This window comes from Ascaphus truei, chromosome 19, assembly GCF_040206685.1.
Source record: "Ascaphus truei isolate aAscTru1 chromosome 19, aAscTru1.hap1, whole genome shotgun sequence".
Classification (NCBI taxonomy): Eukaryota; Metazoa; Chordata; class Amphibia; order Anura; family Ascaphidae; genus Ascaphus; species Ascaphus truei.
In genome coordinates, this window is record NC_134501.1 from 7068873 (window position 1) to 7087613 (window position 18741).

General features: G+C 47.4%; 1 protein-coding gene across 6 annotated transcripts in view; it reads right to left on the minus strand.

The window, feature by feature from the left end:
- ZFPM1 (zinc finger protein, FOG family member 1) overlaps positions 1-18741 on the minus strand; it is a 145917-nt gene that overhangs the window by 108378 nt on the left and 18798 nt on the right. For 3 of the 6 annotated variants that reach the window (XM_075576412.1, XM_075576416.1, XM_075576410.1), the window contains exons 1-2: positions 5267-5354; positions 5043-5152 (exon numbers count right to left, since the gene is read on the minus strand). The exons of 2 other annotated variants lie outside the window; for them this stretch is intronic. Coding sequence is in view for 1 of the 4 variants with exons in the window: in XM_075576411.1 (XP_075432526.1) it covers positions 5267-5306 (40 nt within the window). In the remaining 3 variants the exon portion in view is untranslated. Of the gene's footprint in view, positions 1-5042; positions 5153-5266; positions 6413-18741 lie in introns of those variants that run through there. One more of the 6 variants, XM_075576411.1, reaches the window with a different exon arrangement.

Consider the following 18741-nt stretch of genomic DNA (forward strand, 5'->3'; position numbering starts at 1 on the left):
TATATTTTTAAAACCTGACCTGTTGGAGGTGAGGGGACCTTGAGGGCTGGAGTTGAGCACCCCTGCTGCAGCACCCCCCCCTGCCTGGCAGGCGCAGCATTCACACCCCCCCTCTCCAAGGACTTGGCGTCAGATGACGTCGTGGGTCATGTGATGTCATGTTACTCCACCGCGTCATTTGACGTGCGTTGCCATGGCGTCACGTCGCATGGCCCCGCGTTGCTGAAGACCCGGCAGAGAGCAGGTAAGGGAGTTAGAGGCCTCACACCTCCACTGTCATTTAATTTAAATGCCGTGGGGAAGATCGCGGGGCCTCTGTAACCGCCGCGCTCCCCCTAGAAATTCTCGCGCCCCCTGCTCTAAACTATAATCACATTAACCCTTCCAGAGTGGGAGAGGACAGCAGCACATTGGCACTTAGAATAACAGAGACTACGTAATAAGTGGATTCTATTAACACCATGTATCTACTATATTATTATTGTCTTTTAATGATATGGCGCCAACATATTCCGCAGCGCAGTACATCGTGGGGGTAAGGGAAAGAACCAGGCATAAAATGCATAGCGGTTGAAACATAATGGACCAACAGGTAATGAGGTCCCGGCTTACAATCTAAGAGGAATGGGAGAATGAGGACACAAGGATGGGTGGAGGACGGGTGGAGGTATAAGGCAACTCGCCATGGGATTAAATGTAGGCTTGCTGGGTAAGCCTCTTTAAACAGGTGGGTTTTGAGGAGGCTTTTGAATATGTGAATGGTGCAGGGTAAGCAGTTCCACAGTTGGGGGTGCAGCTCAGAAGAAGTCTTGGAGATGGAACGAGAGGTAGTAACATCGGGAAGAGGAGAGCCGGAGGACGTGAGTCAAGTGGAGAATGTGTGTGGAAGAGTACTTGGGGATTAGATTGGGAAAGTAGATAGGGGTTGTGTCGTGGAGAGTTTTGTACGCGAAAAGAACTTTGCATTGGATTCCGCAGGGTATGGACAGCCAGTGTAGGGATTTGCACAGTGATGCAGCAGATGTAAAAACAGTTGGTGAGGTAGATGAGCCTGGTAGCAATTTAGGATGGACTGGAGGTGTTGGGGGGGTGGGGAGACATTTGGAAGAAGAGATAAACTAGGAGCAGGTTACACAGTAGTCTACTCGGGATATTAAAAGTGCATGAATTAGAATTTTACTGGACTGTGTGGCGAGGGAAGGATGTATTTGAGCAATGTTTTGAAGGTGGAAATGGCAGGAATTGGTGAGGTACTGGATATGTGCTATAAAGCAGAAGGAGACATTAAGAATGACACCTAGACTGGATTGTGGTAACCAGGGGATAGTGGAGGTATCTATTATCAGAACATGGGGTTAGATTTAGAGGTAGAGAAAATGATTTGTTTTCTTTTAGACATGTTGAATTTGAGGTAGCAGATGGACAAACAAACGAAAAAGAATGAGTGACATGAGTCTGAAAAGAGGGAGAGTTCAAATGGACAGGTAGATTTGGGTGTCATCAACTTAGAGGTGGTAGTGAAAAACAAACGACTATCGGTGTGCCTGGGGAATTGGTGTAAAGAGAAAAGATTTTAGAATACAGGGCTGGGAACACCAACATTGAGTGTGAGTGGAGACTAGGCAGTTCCAGCAAAAGAATCACTGAATGAGCTGAATCAGATAGGTAGGAAGAGAGGACAGTGCCAGGAAGACCATTGGCATGGAGAGTATAGAGTGGAAGAGGGTGGTCAACCATATCAAAGACAGCAGAGAAGTCTAGTACAATTAATACGGAAAACTGCCCCTGTGATTTGTTATTAAGGAGATTGGCCATTTTTGCAAGAGCAGTCTCTGGAGTAGTTGGGGTTGAATCCAGATTAAAGTGTCTCAATGAGGGAGCTACAGGAAAGAAAGTGTATCATTCGGTTATAAACAAGATGCTCCAGCAGTTTGGAAGCAAATGGGAGAAGGGAGATTGGGTGGTAGTTACGTGAAGTTTGGTCAAGAGAGAGCTTCTTCAGATAGGATGCGACAGAGACATGCATGAAGGTGAAGGAAACGAGCCAGCCCTGAGAAAGAGGTTAAACAGGCGAGTTAAAGCAGAAAGAATTGTGGTAGAGGAGCGAAGAATATGTGAAGGAATGGGATCGAGGGTACAGGTTGTAGGTTGGGGATTTCCTCTTCACTAACTGAAGATAAGCAGTCAAATTTAGCTTTCAGGGCAGAGTGTGTCATGTTAGTGTGGTTGGGAGTAAAGTGTGATATGTCATTCCAAATAATTACCCTTTTTTTTTTTTTCTTTAAAATGTGTGTCAAGTTCTTGAGCTTTGAAGGCAGATGGGGAGGTGAAGAGGGTGGGCAGAGTTGGGAGTTGAAAGTGGAGAAGAAACGTTGAGGATTGAAGGGCAGTGGATATAAGAGGAAAAATAGGTTTGTTTAGCTAGAGAGAGGGCAGTACTGTACGAAGAGAATTAATTTGTAATGTATACAATCTGATTGGGATAAAAAACACTCACCAAGTCACATTCTGAAACAAAAATGGAGTAGGCAAGAGATAATTTACAGGCACCAACTGGGGCATATAGGAAAAAACTCGGCTTGTATATTTGTCACAGTAGCGGATCATTCTGCACAGCGTCCAAAATTTCAATCATTGGTTAAGAGCAGACAAATCTAATTGTTTATGTTCAACAGATAATTACAGCTATATCCCTACAATGGGTTAGAAAATGGTAAAATCATATTTATTCCAAGGGTAGCAACCGTGATTAAACTCCAATCAGAGTGACTTCATCTAATTAGCTGCAAAGCAAAATACCCAGAATGTTGTTTCATTTCAGTGCCAGTCCTAGGATATGACTAAATAGCCACATGTGCAGTCCCTGGTCTGCCAACAAGACCATACAGGGTTCATTTATATCACAACAGAGCACTGCCAGTAAGAGATGATGAAATAGCGCTGTGACACTTTTAGATAAGTGGGAAAGTGGGTAGCACCATGGGGGCAGGGGGAGAATTCCTTCTAACCTAGAGGTTTATAATCCATTATAATGTGGAGGGTCCTTCATAGGGAAATAGCAGATGCCTTCAATAGCCTTCAATCTGACTACCTAGAGTTCACAGGAAGAGAACTTGCACAGGCCTAGCTCGCACTAAGAGGGCATTTCTAGGGATGCACTTCCAGAACAGGGACCAAAGCAGTGCCCATGCCAGCTGTGTTCCAAGTAGCAAAGAGCATGGTAACGTGTGCCACGTGGCATGTGGGCCCTGGTTTTGTAGCCGGCCAATACTGCATGGTTCACCTCAGTTGGAGGTTTCCCATACCCCTCCCACAAGTGTTGTGTGCAATGGGGCAGTGAGAAAGGGTATCAGGGTTTGCAAAGCCCGGGTAAGTGCCTGCTCCTTGGACACTGTTGAAAGGGTCAAGAAGGTGACATTGTTGTAGGGATAATTTTCTCCTGACTGACCGCATGGGGTGATGAAATAACATCAACATGTGCCACAAGCACATGACTATAAGCAGCTGATAGTCTTCAAAAACCTCACAAATGAGGGAGGCCCTCAATGATTCCCAGACCATCTAGATGTTCCTTGGATTGCCTTGGCAAGGTAGAGAATTATTAATATACAGGCCACCTTTAAGGCAGCTGTGTAGGGATCAGTGGCTGTGGCAGCTGGGCTATAAGTTACACCACATCAGCAACATCCCTTTCATTGCAAACTCAATACAGATCCCTCCAGCACTTTATTGTCCAACCCCATTTACTGCTAAAGGGTTCTGCTATGCACTGCACAGCAATGGCTGGACCCTCTGGCATGAAAGGGGGTCAACAAATACCCCTTCCTCCTCAAGCTTAGAATTAACCCTCTCAAAGCTCCTGCTCACCTGCAGAAGCCATTATCCAATATACAGACCTGGCCACATCCAACATACTGATTATCTGTGGCTGTCAGCTCTATGACACAGTAATTACAGAAGAGACCTGGCATGAATCTCCCATTAGTATTCGGGCAGCGGCAGCGGGCAGCGGCAGCGGGCAGCAGCAGCTGTTGCGATTAAAAAGTTTCCCTTTTTTTGTTAATAGAAGCTTTAGACCAGGGGTGTCCAATTCCATCCTCAAGGGCTACCAACTGGCCAGGTTTTATGGATATCCCTGCTTCAGCACAGGCGGCTCAATTAGTGGCTATGCCACCTGTGCTGAAGCAGAGATATCCACAAAACCTGTCTAGGTGGTAGCCCTTTAGGACAGAGTTTGACACCATTGCTTTAGACAATTGGATACAATCAATATAATCATCAGTACTGCTCTACCAACAAAGAACATTGTGTTCCAGAGAGAAGTTGCAAAGCCCCGAAACAGAGCAACTTACCCCCGTTACACCCTTTCCTTACCAGGCAGGACCCGCAACACATTGCACTACGATATAGAACTGCCCCCTCCGGCAGAGAACATTCTCATACAGGGAGGAGGGCTGCCCCCACACGCCCAAAAGAGTTCTATATTTTGTATACCTAATTTACGTGGTTACACGCCTACCGTGGAATTGTAAACATTGGCTTCTCACGTTTGATGCGTTTATTGTATAGTAATAATATTCTTTTCTTACGTAGCGCCAACATTGCACGCAATGTCAATATCATTTTTGCAGACACAGAGACTCCCTGCCCCTTAGAGCTTACATTCTAATTTTAGTGGCACAAGGAGGTCAAGTGACTTGACCAAGGTCACAGGGAGAGCGGACACAGGGACTCCGGGTTCAATCGCTTCAAAAGGCAACCATAGGTTGCCAAAAGGCAACCCCATTAACCCCGAGATACCGCTTCCTAATAATTCCATGCATTATTTCGGGGTACATGCACGGCACATATATACACTAGTTTAAAAATTCACGCGTCTACTGCATCTGATGGCAATGACCACCGGTGATACATCTCTACGTCAAAGTTGGAGGTCTTCAGAAATCAGTCACTTCTGCAGCACCTTCACCTGAAGTCAGCCCCTGGGGGCATGAACAGATATACTAACACTGAATGGCTTGGAAGTCATGTAAAATACTTACATTACCAGTGCTACGCTATTGATTTTAGTGGCGTGTGCTCACACTCTTCTGCTTTTATTCAGTTCCCAGATGACATACGAGGCTGTGATGATTATTTTGACATTGGGACCCTAAAAAAGGGAGTCGGGGGGGGATGATCAATGAACAGCTCCCAAACTCGTCATCTGAAGAGCAGGATTTGCTCTTACTGTAGCTGAGCAGGTAGGAAAAAGTTTGGCACTTACGTTTAATCTGTCTGGGGTTACTCTGTTTCCTCCTGGACATCTCTCTGCGTTGAGCTCTCAGGGTGGGCAGGCAGGGGGTGAGGGATGTCGGTGGGGATGTTGAAGACAGGATCACGCTGTCCTCATGCCCACCCCAACCCTCAACCCGTCTCCGACAGGAGTCCGACGTCCACACAAGGATCAGGCCAGGGAAAGGATCCGCATGGGTTCGGAATCTAGACCGTTGTCTCTAAACTTGTGACTGGGTTTTGGAGTGGGGTGTCCAGGCTACAAAGTCTGAGAACAATCCGAGAGTCCAGAATCTTAAAGTAGAGATACAATCCAAGAGTCCAGGGTGCCACGGATCAGTATCATCCAGTAGACCTGCTTGCCAAAAGTGGTGGGTATGAATGATCCGGGTTTCCAGACTTCCACAGCTGGGGATAATCGGGGACCCCAGGTTGCCACAAGTGGGGATGATAGAGGGATCCTAGTCTTCCATGGGTGAGTTACAATCCACCAACTCAGACTGCTAAAGATGACCCGGGATGAGTGTTATCTGCTAGTGATAAGTACGTTTCGGGGTCTAAAAGGCTTCCCAGAACTCCCTGAGAGAGGTGTACTAAAACCGAGAATAATTCAGAGAATACATTCTGGTGGGGGAAAAGGCATATCTTACTAGGTAATTAACATGATAAAAACGGCAATGTTCGCAAAGAGAAGAGTGATACAGGTATATTGTAAACCTATGAATACACAAGCAAATACTTATCCACCAGGTGACTTTCTTGTTAAAGATAGGGAAAACAAAAAAGGTCTGTAATAGATAACAATCAGCACCCTAATCAATCACACTGCAGGAGTTCACCAACTCCAAGAAAAAAAAAATGGAGAAACAGGGGAAAAAAAGAAAGAAAGAAACCCCTCACCCCAAAAAAAGGGGTTAGGGAGACAGAGCACAAAAAAGACAATTATCAAGGGGTGCAACGTTTCGGGGACAAGCCCCTTCTTCAAGCCCGTTCCCACACGTTGAAGACACTTGTGATACTTCCCTTATGCTAAAAGGATCTCCAAAAATAGCCGGCTGCTCCTGTGTGTGGCTCCTGTGCAGCGTTTGCTGGAGGAGTGAAATCTCAGCCCATCCTGCTCAGTCAGCCTTCCATGCCGTTTAAGTAGTCTCCAGCGTGTGACATCAGCAGTGCTCCAGCCCACGCCCCCTATCTACGGTGGCCCTCGCAGTCCAAGACAAGCAAAGCATCATGCCGTTGTCGTGGCAACCAGAACGAGAGACTCTTCGCAGAATGTATTTGTCTCGAACGTTTTCTAACACGCTACTCACCAAGAAAACCCAGTGCTATGTATTTATTTGTAAAAATGTTTTACCAGGAAGTAATACATGGAGAGTTGCTTCTCGTTTTCACGTATGTCCACGGCACAGAGTTATGATGACAGATACATGGTTACAAATACACGGTTACATTAGGTGAACAGGGTTATACCTTATATACAAGACATTGCATGAACAGTTAAAGATAATATATGTTATAGGCGTATGAAACAGTTACAGGCCAGATTAAAATGTGAGACAGCTTTAGTTTTGAAAGTATTTATACTGGAGGTAGTTTTGAGGGTCTCTGGTAGGCTGTTCCAGTTTTGGGGTGCACGGTAAGAGAAGGAGGAGCGGCCGGATACTTTGTTCAACCTGTGAACAGTCACTGGGAGTCAGATCTCAGGTCCACAGCGCGGGTAGGAATTTGAAACGGAAACGTGTGTATCGAAAAGAGAACCAAAAATACAAAGAAGTACATTAGATATGACAAATTAGTTCTAGATTAACCCAAATCCCTAATCAATTCTATATAACTATGCTGAATAGAATGATTACATCTCTTACCCATAACAGTTTGAAAAAAGCCTTTAGTTAGCTAAGACTGCGGTGCGCAAAGTGGGAGATGCGCCCCCGGGGGGGGGGGGGAGGGTGCGTTGGATTTGTTTGGGGGGCGCGGGCGGTTGCAGAGGCCCGGCACTCTTCCCCGAGGCATTTAAATTAAATGCCGGGGGATCGCGTGATGCTTCTGCAACTCACTTAACGGGATTCTGCAGCGCTGGTAAGGCACGTTGCTATGGCATCACGGCGTCATGCGGAGTGACATCACACGTCCGTCTCCATGGCAAAGGGGTCACGTGATGTCACGTCGCTAAACAAGGTGAGAGGGCGCAAAAGCGAGGGGGAGCAGGCAGGGGGCGCAGCTCAAAAAGTTTGCACTCCCCTTAGCTAAAGATATTAATTTGTCTGGATTAATATACGCCCCAGGGTATAGGACCAGCATGTATGGGATACAGGACAAATCTAAATAAAAGAATACCCCCCGATAGTCCTGCATAGGCATATTATTACATAAAATATCAACTATACAATCAGACTATGCCTAGAATCTTTCCAATAATCCAAAATTGAGTAAATATATGTTTAACATACTAATAATAACAACTTTATTTCATATAGCGCTTTTCTCCCAATGGGACTCAAAGTGCGCCCCAATTACAGTATAGTGTGAGCTATGCAGCACATGGGATTGTTACAGACACAGCCCCTGCCCAGATGAGCTTACAATCTATGTTTTTAGTGCCTCAGGCACAGGGAGATAAAGTGACTCGCCCAAGGTCACAGGGAGATAAAGTGACTCGCCCAAGGTCACAGGGAGATAAAGTGACTCGCCCAAGGTCACAGGGGTCTGAAACTGGGAATTGAACCAGGTTCCTCTGCTTCAAATTTAGTGTCATTGTTTTTAGTGTCATCAGTCAGTGTCTTTACTCACTGAGCCGCTCCTCCAATAGATAAAGGGAAGACCTATGTCAAAGATGATACTTAATCAATAGCTCTGCTGTAGTAAGCGTAGGACGTTGTGCCATGTTTTTTCATCAGGAGCAACCAACTCCATAGTGTTCCGAAAAAAAATATATACAATGGTAGGCGATAAAGACGCAGGTCTCAGTAAGGTATTTGATCAAATATAGATAGTGGAATCCAAATCCTTAAGACATCAGAACCTCTCCCGGCTGAATTGTAATGGAAGATAGGACAGAGTAGAGGTAGGAGAGAACCCTGGTGGGCAAAGACACAGGTTTCAGTCACATGTTAAAGACAAGGTAAGGTGTGGGCACGGGTACACCCGCCAGGTCACAGAACAAATGACCTACAGTATCGAAGAGAGGTCGTGGAGGGACATCTGGAGAAGGAAGCAAGGAGGGGCAGAACGGCTGCGCTTATAATGCTATCGCTGGCGACGCGACGGTGACGTCACACTGCGGTTGCTGGAAAAATCAAATTGACTTGACTTCCAGTGATCGCCACCACGCCGTCGCTCCGTTGCGTCGCTTCTACTATAAGCGCACGTGGCGGCGGGAATAAATTTGTTTTGCCGCGACGTCGCTTCGCCGGCACTATAAGCGCAGTTAGCCACACAAGAATTGACACTCGCTCAGAACACAGTGAGCACTCCAGTCTACTCTTGTGTAGGTTCATGTTGTAGACATGTCTTGGGTGTCCTGAGAGATGACCACAGCTCCAGGACAGGACCATAAACAGCGAAGGCAGAATATTCTGAACAGAATATGAAGAAAAAAAATCTAATTCAATGTTCTAGATAAATAGTAAGATTTTGCATATTCATTTTATTTGGATTGTGCTAATTATATAAGGTGATATTTACGTTATAAGTGTAAAAATTAAGCAAAAAGTGAAATGCTGGTACAATATACGTTGTGTGAGTGCAGCAGACCTACAAATAAAGGTTGGTAGAATGGAAGTAGGATATAGTGCTTGGGTAGCCAATTGAAGTCCTCAAAAGCAGGGCAGGTTTCCAGGATATCCCTGCTTCAGCACAGGTGACTCAATCAGTGGCTCAGTCATCATGATTGAGCCACCTGGGATGCAGCAGGGATATCCTGAAAATCTGTCCTGTTGGTATCTCTTGCGGACTGGAGTTGGCTACCCCTGATATAGTGTCATTGGTATAATGCTAGGTGTAATTACATAACATCGCTAATTGCAGGTGCATTAGAGATATCAGTACATATGAGAACTTGTGTGAGTAATGGGAGGAGACTGGTATAGTCAATTTCCAATAACTTTTCAACGATACTAAAAATGTTGGCTTTTTCATCGAGACTTGAAGATAAGATACAAACACACAACAGTCTCCCTTTCTTTATACAAGTCGATGAGACGTGAGTCTTTTTTTTTTGTCCTGTTTTACATCCCCCGCTCTGTTCTGTTACGACATTTACGGCACCTGGAAAAAGCACCTGAAATCCCCCAATACACCCGTTTCTACATTGCACAGGGCACTTGTTAAGTCTTCAGTCAGTACATTATAATTCAACATCAAAGGAAAGTGTCTGCCAATCACAGCTGTAATGCACTGAAAAGCTTTAGATATGAAAAAAGCAATAAAGATTAGTTTTATTGTGAGCAGTGCAGCTAGAAATTACTTCAGCTCCAACTACAAAAAAACATGATTACAAATAAAATCCGATTTACATCACGCTTGCAGCAAAAGACTGACCGTGTTCACACACACGTTCCAGACGTATTTGTTGACAACGGAGTTATAAACGTGGGCCACTTTGGGAATGAATGGGTTAATGCTCAGAGTAAAAGCCCTTTTGTGGTGTGGCATTGGGGCTGAAGTAGTCACAGCATTCCCACAGTTATAGGCAGTGTGGCTTGCTTAAAGATGGAGGTGCATTTAACACGCTGCGCAGCTCTCGTATATCTGTTACCTTCCCTCCTCGGAAATAATACATTTGAATATATTGCACGCCGGTGCTGCTGTTGTGAAGGCCCACCAGCAGTGTAGGAGTTAATAGATATTGGTGACAGAACAGGAATGGTGTGCTGGTGGAGAATTGGAAGAACGTGCCGGTGGAGAATCGGAAGAACGTGCCGGTGGAGATTTGGAAGAACGTGCCGGTGGAGAATTGGAAGAACGTGCCGGTGGAGAATTGGAAGAACGTGCCGGTGGAGAATTGGAAGAACGTGCCGGTGGAGAATTGGAAGAACGTGCCGGTGGAGAATTGGAAGAACGTGCCGGTGGAGAATTGGAAGAACGTGGTGGTGGAGAATTGGAAGAACGTGGTGGTGGAGAATTGGAAGAACGTGCCGGTGGAGAATTGGAAGAACGTGCCGGTGGAGAATTGGAAGAACGTGCCGGTGGAGAATTGGAAGAACGTGCCGGTGGAGAATTGGAAGAACGTGCCGGTGGAGAATTGGAAGAACGTGGTGGTGGAGAATTGGAAGAACGTGGTGGTGGAGAATTGGAAGAACGTGCCGGTGGAGAATTGGAAGAACGTGCCGGTGGAGAATTGGAAGAACGTGCCGGTGGAGAATTGGAAGAACATGCTGGTACAGAATTGGAAGAACGTGGTGGTGGAGAATTGGAAGAACGTGCTGGTGGAGAATTGGAAGAACGTGCCGGTGGAGATTTGGAAGAACGTGCCGGTGGAGAATTGGAAGAACGTGCCGGTGGAGAATTGGAAGAACGTGCCGGTGGAGAATTGGAAGAACGTGCCGGTGGAGAATTGGAAGAACGTGCCGGTGGAGAATTGGAAGAACGTGCCGGTGGAGAATTGGAAGAACGTGCCGGAGGAGAATTGGAAGAACGTGCCGGTGGAGAATTGGAAGAACGTGCCGGTGGAGAATTGGAAGAACGTGCCGGTGGAGAATTGGAAGAACGTGCCGGTGGAGAATTGGAAGAACGTGCCGGTGGAGAATTGGAAGAACGTGCCGGTGGAGAATTGGAAGAACGTGCCGGTGGAGAATTGGAAGAACGTGCCGGTGGAGAATTGGAAGAACGTGCCGGTGGAGAATTGGAAGAACGTGCCGGTGGAGATTTGGAAGAACGTGCTGGTGGAGATTTGGAAGAACGTGCCACCGGAGCAAAGAATGAGCAAACATGGAATTTGGTGGAAGAGAGGGAGTTAATTGTGCTTTTGCTACAGCAGCAGTGGCCAACTCCAGTCCTCATGGGCCACCAATAGGTCAGGTTCTATGGATATCCCTGCTTCAGCTCAGGTGGCTCAATCAGTGGCTCAGTCATTGACACCCCCCTCCCCCCCCGACCCATTACAGCAGTGTGTGACAGCTGTAATGTAACTGAGCTAGTTCTGCGTTGCCCTGTCAACCTCTAGATGGTAATGGGGTTTGAAGGATATGATGATGCAAATGCTGAGGGGGCAATTAAAACATGTGTTGGTCGTACAGGGACATTGAGAGACATTGAGAGACATTTTTTAACAGGATTTCAGCTCCGGGGCCCCCTGATTCCGGAGATACTTACCTCGGTAGTGAGTGACAGTAGCTGCTCTGGTTCTGCTTGCAAGGCTCACATAATGGCCGCTTTTCAAAGCTCCCGCGCCCTGCTGGCCAATAGGAAACCGTGACGTCATCTGGTGAGGCTTCCTATTAGCCCACGAGACAGGGGGGGGGGCTTTAAATTTTGCAGAGATACCGGCATCTACTAGAGGTCTGTATCTCAGGAAGCAGGGGGTCCCCGGAGCTCACATGAACGGGGTTCAGCTCCCGACACCCCCGGCTTCAACCCTATGTTAAAAAATAATAAATACAAAAAGTGCATGAATTGCTCCTTTAAAGGTTACGGATGAAGTAATTGAACCATTGCCAGATCAGGTAATGGAGAAGTTCCCCCAGACTGTTACGTGCCGATTCTGACCTGTGTGTGGACACCACAGCCAGGTTTGTATTATGCAAAGACGAATCCCAGAAATCAGACGCCTTATTATTGCATAACCGCAATGTCTCAGTAAAACTACTGAATCATTACCGACGGCAACCGTTTTATTCATAGTCATTCCGAACAGGTATGTGCCTTCGTTAACATGGACACCGTCTGTGCTCTGAGTTTGCACACAGTAAAGGAGCATGTTGAAGGATGATTATATGAAGTGATAAAGTTAGTAACGTGATACTCATGAACGTGTCATTTTACTGCTGTAACGCTTTGTAGTTTTCCATTTAAATGTAATGTGAATTGAGGTGAATATAATCATTTTACAGGTCCTTTACCTAAATTCCCTTTTTGTTTTGCTTTACCTTTGTTCAGGTGGGGAAATCCGTGTCACTCTGCTGCCTATCTCACAGAAACAGCGTTTAGCGCTTTGTTTTCATGGTTGCTGCAGTTGTAATACAGTATAAAAGCAGCAGTCTCAGCTTTTTGCTTGTTTTTGTTTGTTGAGGGGGGTCAGGGAGTCTTAGGACGTCTCCGGAGCTGAACCCCAAATATTTCTGCTCCTGGGACCCCTTACTTCCAGTGGTACTTAACTCTGTAGGGGATGCCGGTATCTCAGTGCTGTTTAAAGGTCCTGGTCACGCAGGCTACAAGGGATGACGTCTCGGCTTCCTATTGGCCCATGTGACACGAGAGCTTAGAAGCCGCCATTATGAGAGCCCCAGCTTGCCCAGCCGGAGCTGCTACTGGCACCCCCTACGGAGGTAAGTATCTGAGAAAGCAGGAGGTGACCGGAGCTGAATTTAATGGGGTTCAGCTCAAGACCCCCTGCTTCACAGAACCGTAAACATTATCAGAAAGTAACATTCAGGGTTCTGATTGCACATGGAAAATATGGAAATATTCTTACACTGTTGATCCTCTAGTAAAGCAAGAGTCCATGCCAATAACTTTCTTTTATTTTTTACGTAACCGATATTTTCCTGCCCTTACCAACGCTGTTTTTATTTAAAAAATCTGATGCTTTGTTCCGGAGATAAAAGCGTTTGAGATATTACTGGGACAATATAAAATAAGTGTCCGTGTGGTTAAAATGAAGCTCTCCCCGGAGCCCAGTGCAATCTAGAGATTACAATACCATCGTAACCCCACAAGCTAGAGAATGATCACAATTATTTTTTTTAACACTAGAAAAAACTACTTATTTTAATCATAAAACAAAAAAAGACCAGGACATCAGGGGGCAAAATACTGATATTATATGAGTTAAACCAGGGGGGTGGCAACTCCAGTTTACAAGTGCCACCAACAGGTCAGGTTTTCAGGATATCCCTGCTTCAGCACAAGTGGCTCAGTCTTCAACTGAACCAACTGTGCTAAAGCAGGGATATCCTGAAAACCTGACCTGTTGGTAGTCCTTGAGGTCTGGAGTTGCCCCCCCTGAGTTAAACTCACATAGGATTCTGAGGGGATTGCTGCTTTATCCCTGTGGGTGCCCCCAGGATGTAATCACTGCCTCACTGGGATGGGCACTCCGCAGGGCCCCAGGATATAGTCACTATATCCTCAAGTGGTTCCTGGGTTAGATGACGCCCTGTGTTCCCACGGAGTGTAAGGCACGATCCAACCAATGAGGAAACGAAGGCGGGGGGTTCCATCCTCTGCCGCTTCCCAGAAAATGGCCGCCGGGGTCACGTAACTAAAGCGGTCTCACACTTTAATTTGATCTGTAACTGTTACATACGCCTATAACCTGTATTATCTTTAACTGTGCATGCAATGTCTTTATATATAATGTATAACCCTGTTAATTTAATGTAACTTTGTATTTGTAGCCATGTATCTGTCATCATAACTCTGTGCCCAGGACACACGTGAGAACGAGCGGTAACTCTCACTGTATTACATCCTGGTAACACATTCTATAAATAAAAATAACATGTCTGCCCGGATGTGCTGTGTGCTATGCGGCGGTTTTCATTTCTACCAAAGAATCTCTGGGACGTAACACCTGAGCCGCCAAAGGCGTCAGGTGAAGGGTGTCGCCGTTTTCTGCCGTACGGTAATGTTACAGCTCCCTCTTCTCCCCTATACCCAATGTACCCTGTCTATAGATTGTAAGCGCCTTGAGGCAGGACCTCTTCTAACACACTGCAGGCCTATCCTACCTCTGCTAACACACTGCAGGCCTATCCTACCTCTGCTAACACACTGCAGGCCTATCCTACCTCTGCTAACACACTGCAGGCCTATCCTACCTCTGCTAACGCACTGCGGGCCTACCCTACCTCTGCTAACACACTGCAGGCCTATCCTACCTCTGCTAACACACTGCAGGCCTCTCCTATCTCTTCTAACACACTGCGGGCCTATCCTACCTCTTCTAACACACTGCAGGCCTATCCTACCTCTGCTAACACACTGCAGGCCTCTCCTATCTCTTCTAACACACTGCGGGCCTATCCTACCTCTTCTAACACACTGCAGGCCTATCCTACCTCTGCTAACACACTGTAGGCCTATCCTACCTCTTCTAACACACTGCGGGCCTATCCTACCTCTTCTAACACACTGTGGGCCTATCCTACCTCTTCTACCTCTCCTAACACACTGCAGGCCTACCCTACCTCTCCTAACACACTGCAGGCCTATCCTACCTCTTCTAACACATTGCAGGCCTATCCTACCTCTCCTAACACATTGCAGGCCTCTCCTACCTCTGCTAACACACTGCAGGCCTATCCTACCTCTTCTAACACACTGCAGGCCTATCCTACCTCTCCTAACACATTGCAGGCCTATCCTACCTCTTCTAACACATTGCAAGCCTATCCTATCTCTCCTAACACATTGCAGGCCTATCCTACCTCTCCTAACACACTGCAGGCCTATCCTACCTCTTCTAACACATTGCAGGCCTATCCTACCTCTTCTAACACACTGCAGGCCTATCCTACCTCTCCTAACACATTGCAGGCCTATCCTACCTCTTCTAACACATTGCAAGCCTATCCTACCTCTCCTAACACATTGCAGGCCTATCCTACCTCTCCTACCACATTGCAGGCCTATCCTACCTCTCCTAACACATTGCAGACCTATCCTACCTCTCCTAACACACTGCAGGCCTATCCTACCTCTTCTAACACATTGCAGGCCTATCCTACCTCTTCTAACACATTGCAGACCTATCCTACCTCTCCTAACACACTGCAGGCCTATCCTACCTCTCCTAACACATTGCAGGCCTATCCTACCTCTGCTAACACACTGCAGGCCTATCCTGCCTATCCTACCTCTCCTAACACATTGCAGGCCTATCCTATCTCTCCTAACACATTGCAGCCCTATCCTACCTCTCCTAACACACTGCAGGCCTATCCTACCTCTGCTAACACACTGCAGGCCTATCCTACCTCTGCTAACACACTACAGGCCTATCCTACCTCTCCTAACACATTGCAGGCCTATCCTACCTCTGCTAACACACTGCAGGCCTATCCTGCCTATCCTACCTCTCCTAACACATTGCAGGCCTATCATACCTCTCCTAACACACTGCAGGCCTATCCTACCTCTGCTAACACACTGCGGGCCTACCCTACCTCTCCTAACACACTGCAGGCCTATCCTACCTCTGCTAACGCACTGCAGGCCTATCCTACCTCTGCTAACACACTGCGGGCCTATCCTACCTCTGCTAACGCACTGCGGGCCTATCCTACCTCTGCTAACACACTGCAGGCCTATCCTACCTCTCCTAACACATTGCAGGCCTATCCTACCTCTTCTAACACATTGCAAGCCTATCCTACCTCTCCTAACACATTGCAGGCCTATCCTACCTCTCCTAACACATTGCAGGCCTATCCTACCTCTCCTAACACATTGCAGACCTATCCTACCTCTCCTAACACCCTGCAGGCCTATCCTACCTCTTCTAACACATTGCAGGCCTATCCTACCTCTTCTAACACATTGCAGACCTATCCTACCTCTCCTAACACACTGCAGGCCTATCCTACCTCTCCTAACACATTGCAGGCCTATCCTACCTCTGCTAACACACTGCAGGCCTATCCTGCCTATCCTACCTCTCCTAACACATTGCAGGCCTATCATACCTCTCCTAACACACTGCAGGCCTATCCTACCTCTGCTAACACACTGCGGGCCTACCCTACCTCTCCTAACACACTGCAGGCCTATCCTACCTCTGCTAACGCACTGCAGGCCTATCCTACCTCTGCTAACACACTGCGGGCCTATCCTACCTCTGCTAACGCACTGCGGGCCTATCCTACCTCTGCTAACACACTCCGGGCCTATCCTACCTCTGCTAACACAATAGTAATCCTGCCTGTAAATGTTACATATGCCCATATAATCGTATCTCTAACTGTCCATGCAGGCCTATCCTGCCTATCCTACCTCTCCTAACACATTGCAGGCCTATCATACCTCTCCTAACACACTGCAGGCCTATCCTACCTCTGCTAACACACTGCGGGCCTACCCTACCTCTCCTAACACACTGCGGGCCTATCCTACCTCTGCTAACACACTGCAGGCCTATCCTACCTCTGCTAACACACTGCAGGCCTATCCTACCTCTCCTAACACATTGCAGGCCTATCCTACCTCTGCTAACACACTGCAGGCCTATCCTGCCTATCCTACCTCTGCTAACACATTGCAGGCCTATCATACCTCTTCTAACACACTGCAGGCCTATCCTACCTCTGCTAACACACTGCGGGCCTACCCTACCTCTCCTAACACACTGCAGGCCTATCCTACCTCTGCTAACGCACTGCAGGCCTATCCTACCTCTGCTAACACACTGCGGGCCTACCCTACCTCTCCTAACACACTGCAGGCCTATCCTACCTCTGCTAACACACTGCAGGCCTATCCTACCTCTCCTAACACATTGCAGGCCTATCCTACCTCTTCTAACACATTGCAAGCCTATCCTACCTCTCCTAACACATTGCAGGCCTATCCTACCTCTCCTAACACATTGCAGGCCTATCCTACCTCTCCTAACACATTGCAGACCTATCCTACCTCTCCTAACACACTGCAGGCCTATCCTACATCTTCTAACACATTGCAGGCCTATCCTACCTCTTCTAACACATTGCAGACCTATCCTACCTCTCCTAACACACTGCAGGCCTATCCTACCTCTCCTAACACATTGCAGGCCTATCCTACCTCTGCTAACACACTGCAGGCCTATCCTGCCTATCCTACCTCTCCTAACACATTGCAGCCCTATCCTACCTCTCCTAACACACTGCAGGCCTATCCTACCTCTGCTAACACACTGCAGGCCTATCCTACCTCTGCTAACACACTGCAGGCCTATCCTACCTCTCCTAACACATTGCAGGCCTATCCTACCTCTGCTAACACACTGCAGGCCTATCCTGCCTATCCTACCTCTCCTAACACATTGCAGGCCTATCATACCTCTCCTAACACACTGCAGGCCTATCCTACCTCTGCTAACACACTGCGGGCCTACCCTACCTCTCCTAACACACTGCAGGCCTATCCTACCTCTGCTAACGCACTGCAGGCCTATCCTACCTCTGCTAACACACTGCGGGCCTATCCTACCTCTGCTAACGCACTGCGGGCCTATCCTACCTCTGCTAACACACTCCGGGCCTATCCTACCTCTGCTAACACAATAGTAATCCTGCCTGTAAATGTTACATATGCCCATATAATCGTATCTCTAACTGTCCATGCAGGCCTATCCTGCCTATCCTACCTCTCCTAACACATTGCAGGCCTATCATACCTCTCCTAACACACTGCAGGCCTATCCTACCTCTGCTAACACACTGCGGGCCTACCCTACCTCTCCTAACACACTGCAGGCCTATCCTACCTCTGCTAACACACTGCAGGCCTATCCTACCTCTCCTAACACATTGCAGGCCTATCCTACCTCTGCTAACACACTGCAGGCCTATCCTGCCTATCCTACCTCTGCTAACACATTGCAGGCCTATCATACCTCTCCTAACACACTGCAGGCCTATCCTACCTCTGCTAACACACTGCGGGCCTACCCTACCTCTCCTAACACACTGCAGGCCTATCCTACCTCTGCTAACGCACTGCAGGCCTATCCTACCTCTGCTAACACACTGCGGGCCTACCCTACCTCTCCTAACACACTGCAGGCCTATCCTACCTCTGCTAACACACTGCAGGCCTATCCTACCTCTCCTAACACATTGCAGGCCTATCCTACCTCTTCTAACACATTGCAAGCCTATCCTACCTCTCCTAACACATTGCAGGCCTATCCTACCTCTCCTAACACATTGCAGGCCTATCCTACCTCTCCTAACACATTGCAGACCTATCCTACCTCTCCTAACACACTGCAGGCCTATCCTACCTCTTCTAACACATTGCAGGCCTATCCTACCTCTTCTAACACATTGCAGACCTATCCTACCTCTCCTAACACACTGCAGGCCTATCCTACCTCTCCTAACACATTGCAGGCCTATCCTACCTCTGCTAACACACTGCAGGCCTATCCTGCCTATCCTACCTCTCCTAACACATTGCAGGCCTATCCTACCTCTCCTAACACATTGCAGCCCTATCCTACCTCTCCTAACACACTGCAGGCCTATCCTACCTCTGCTAACACACTGCAGGCCTATCCTACCTCTGCTAACACACTGCAGGCCTATCCTACCTCTCCTAACACAT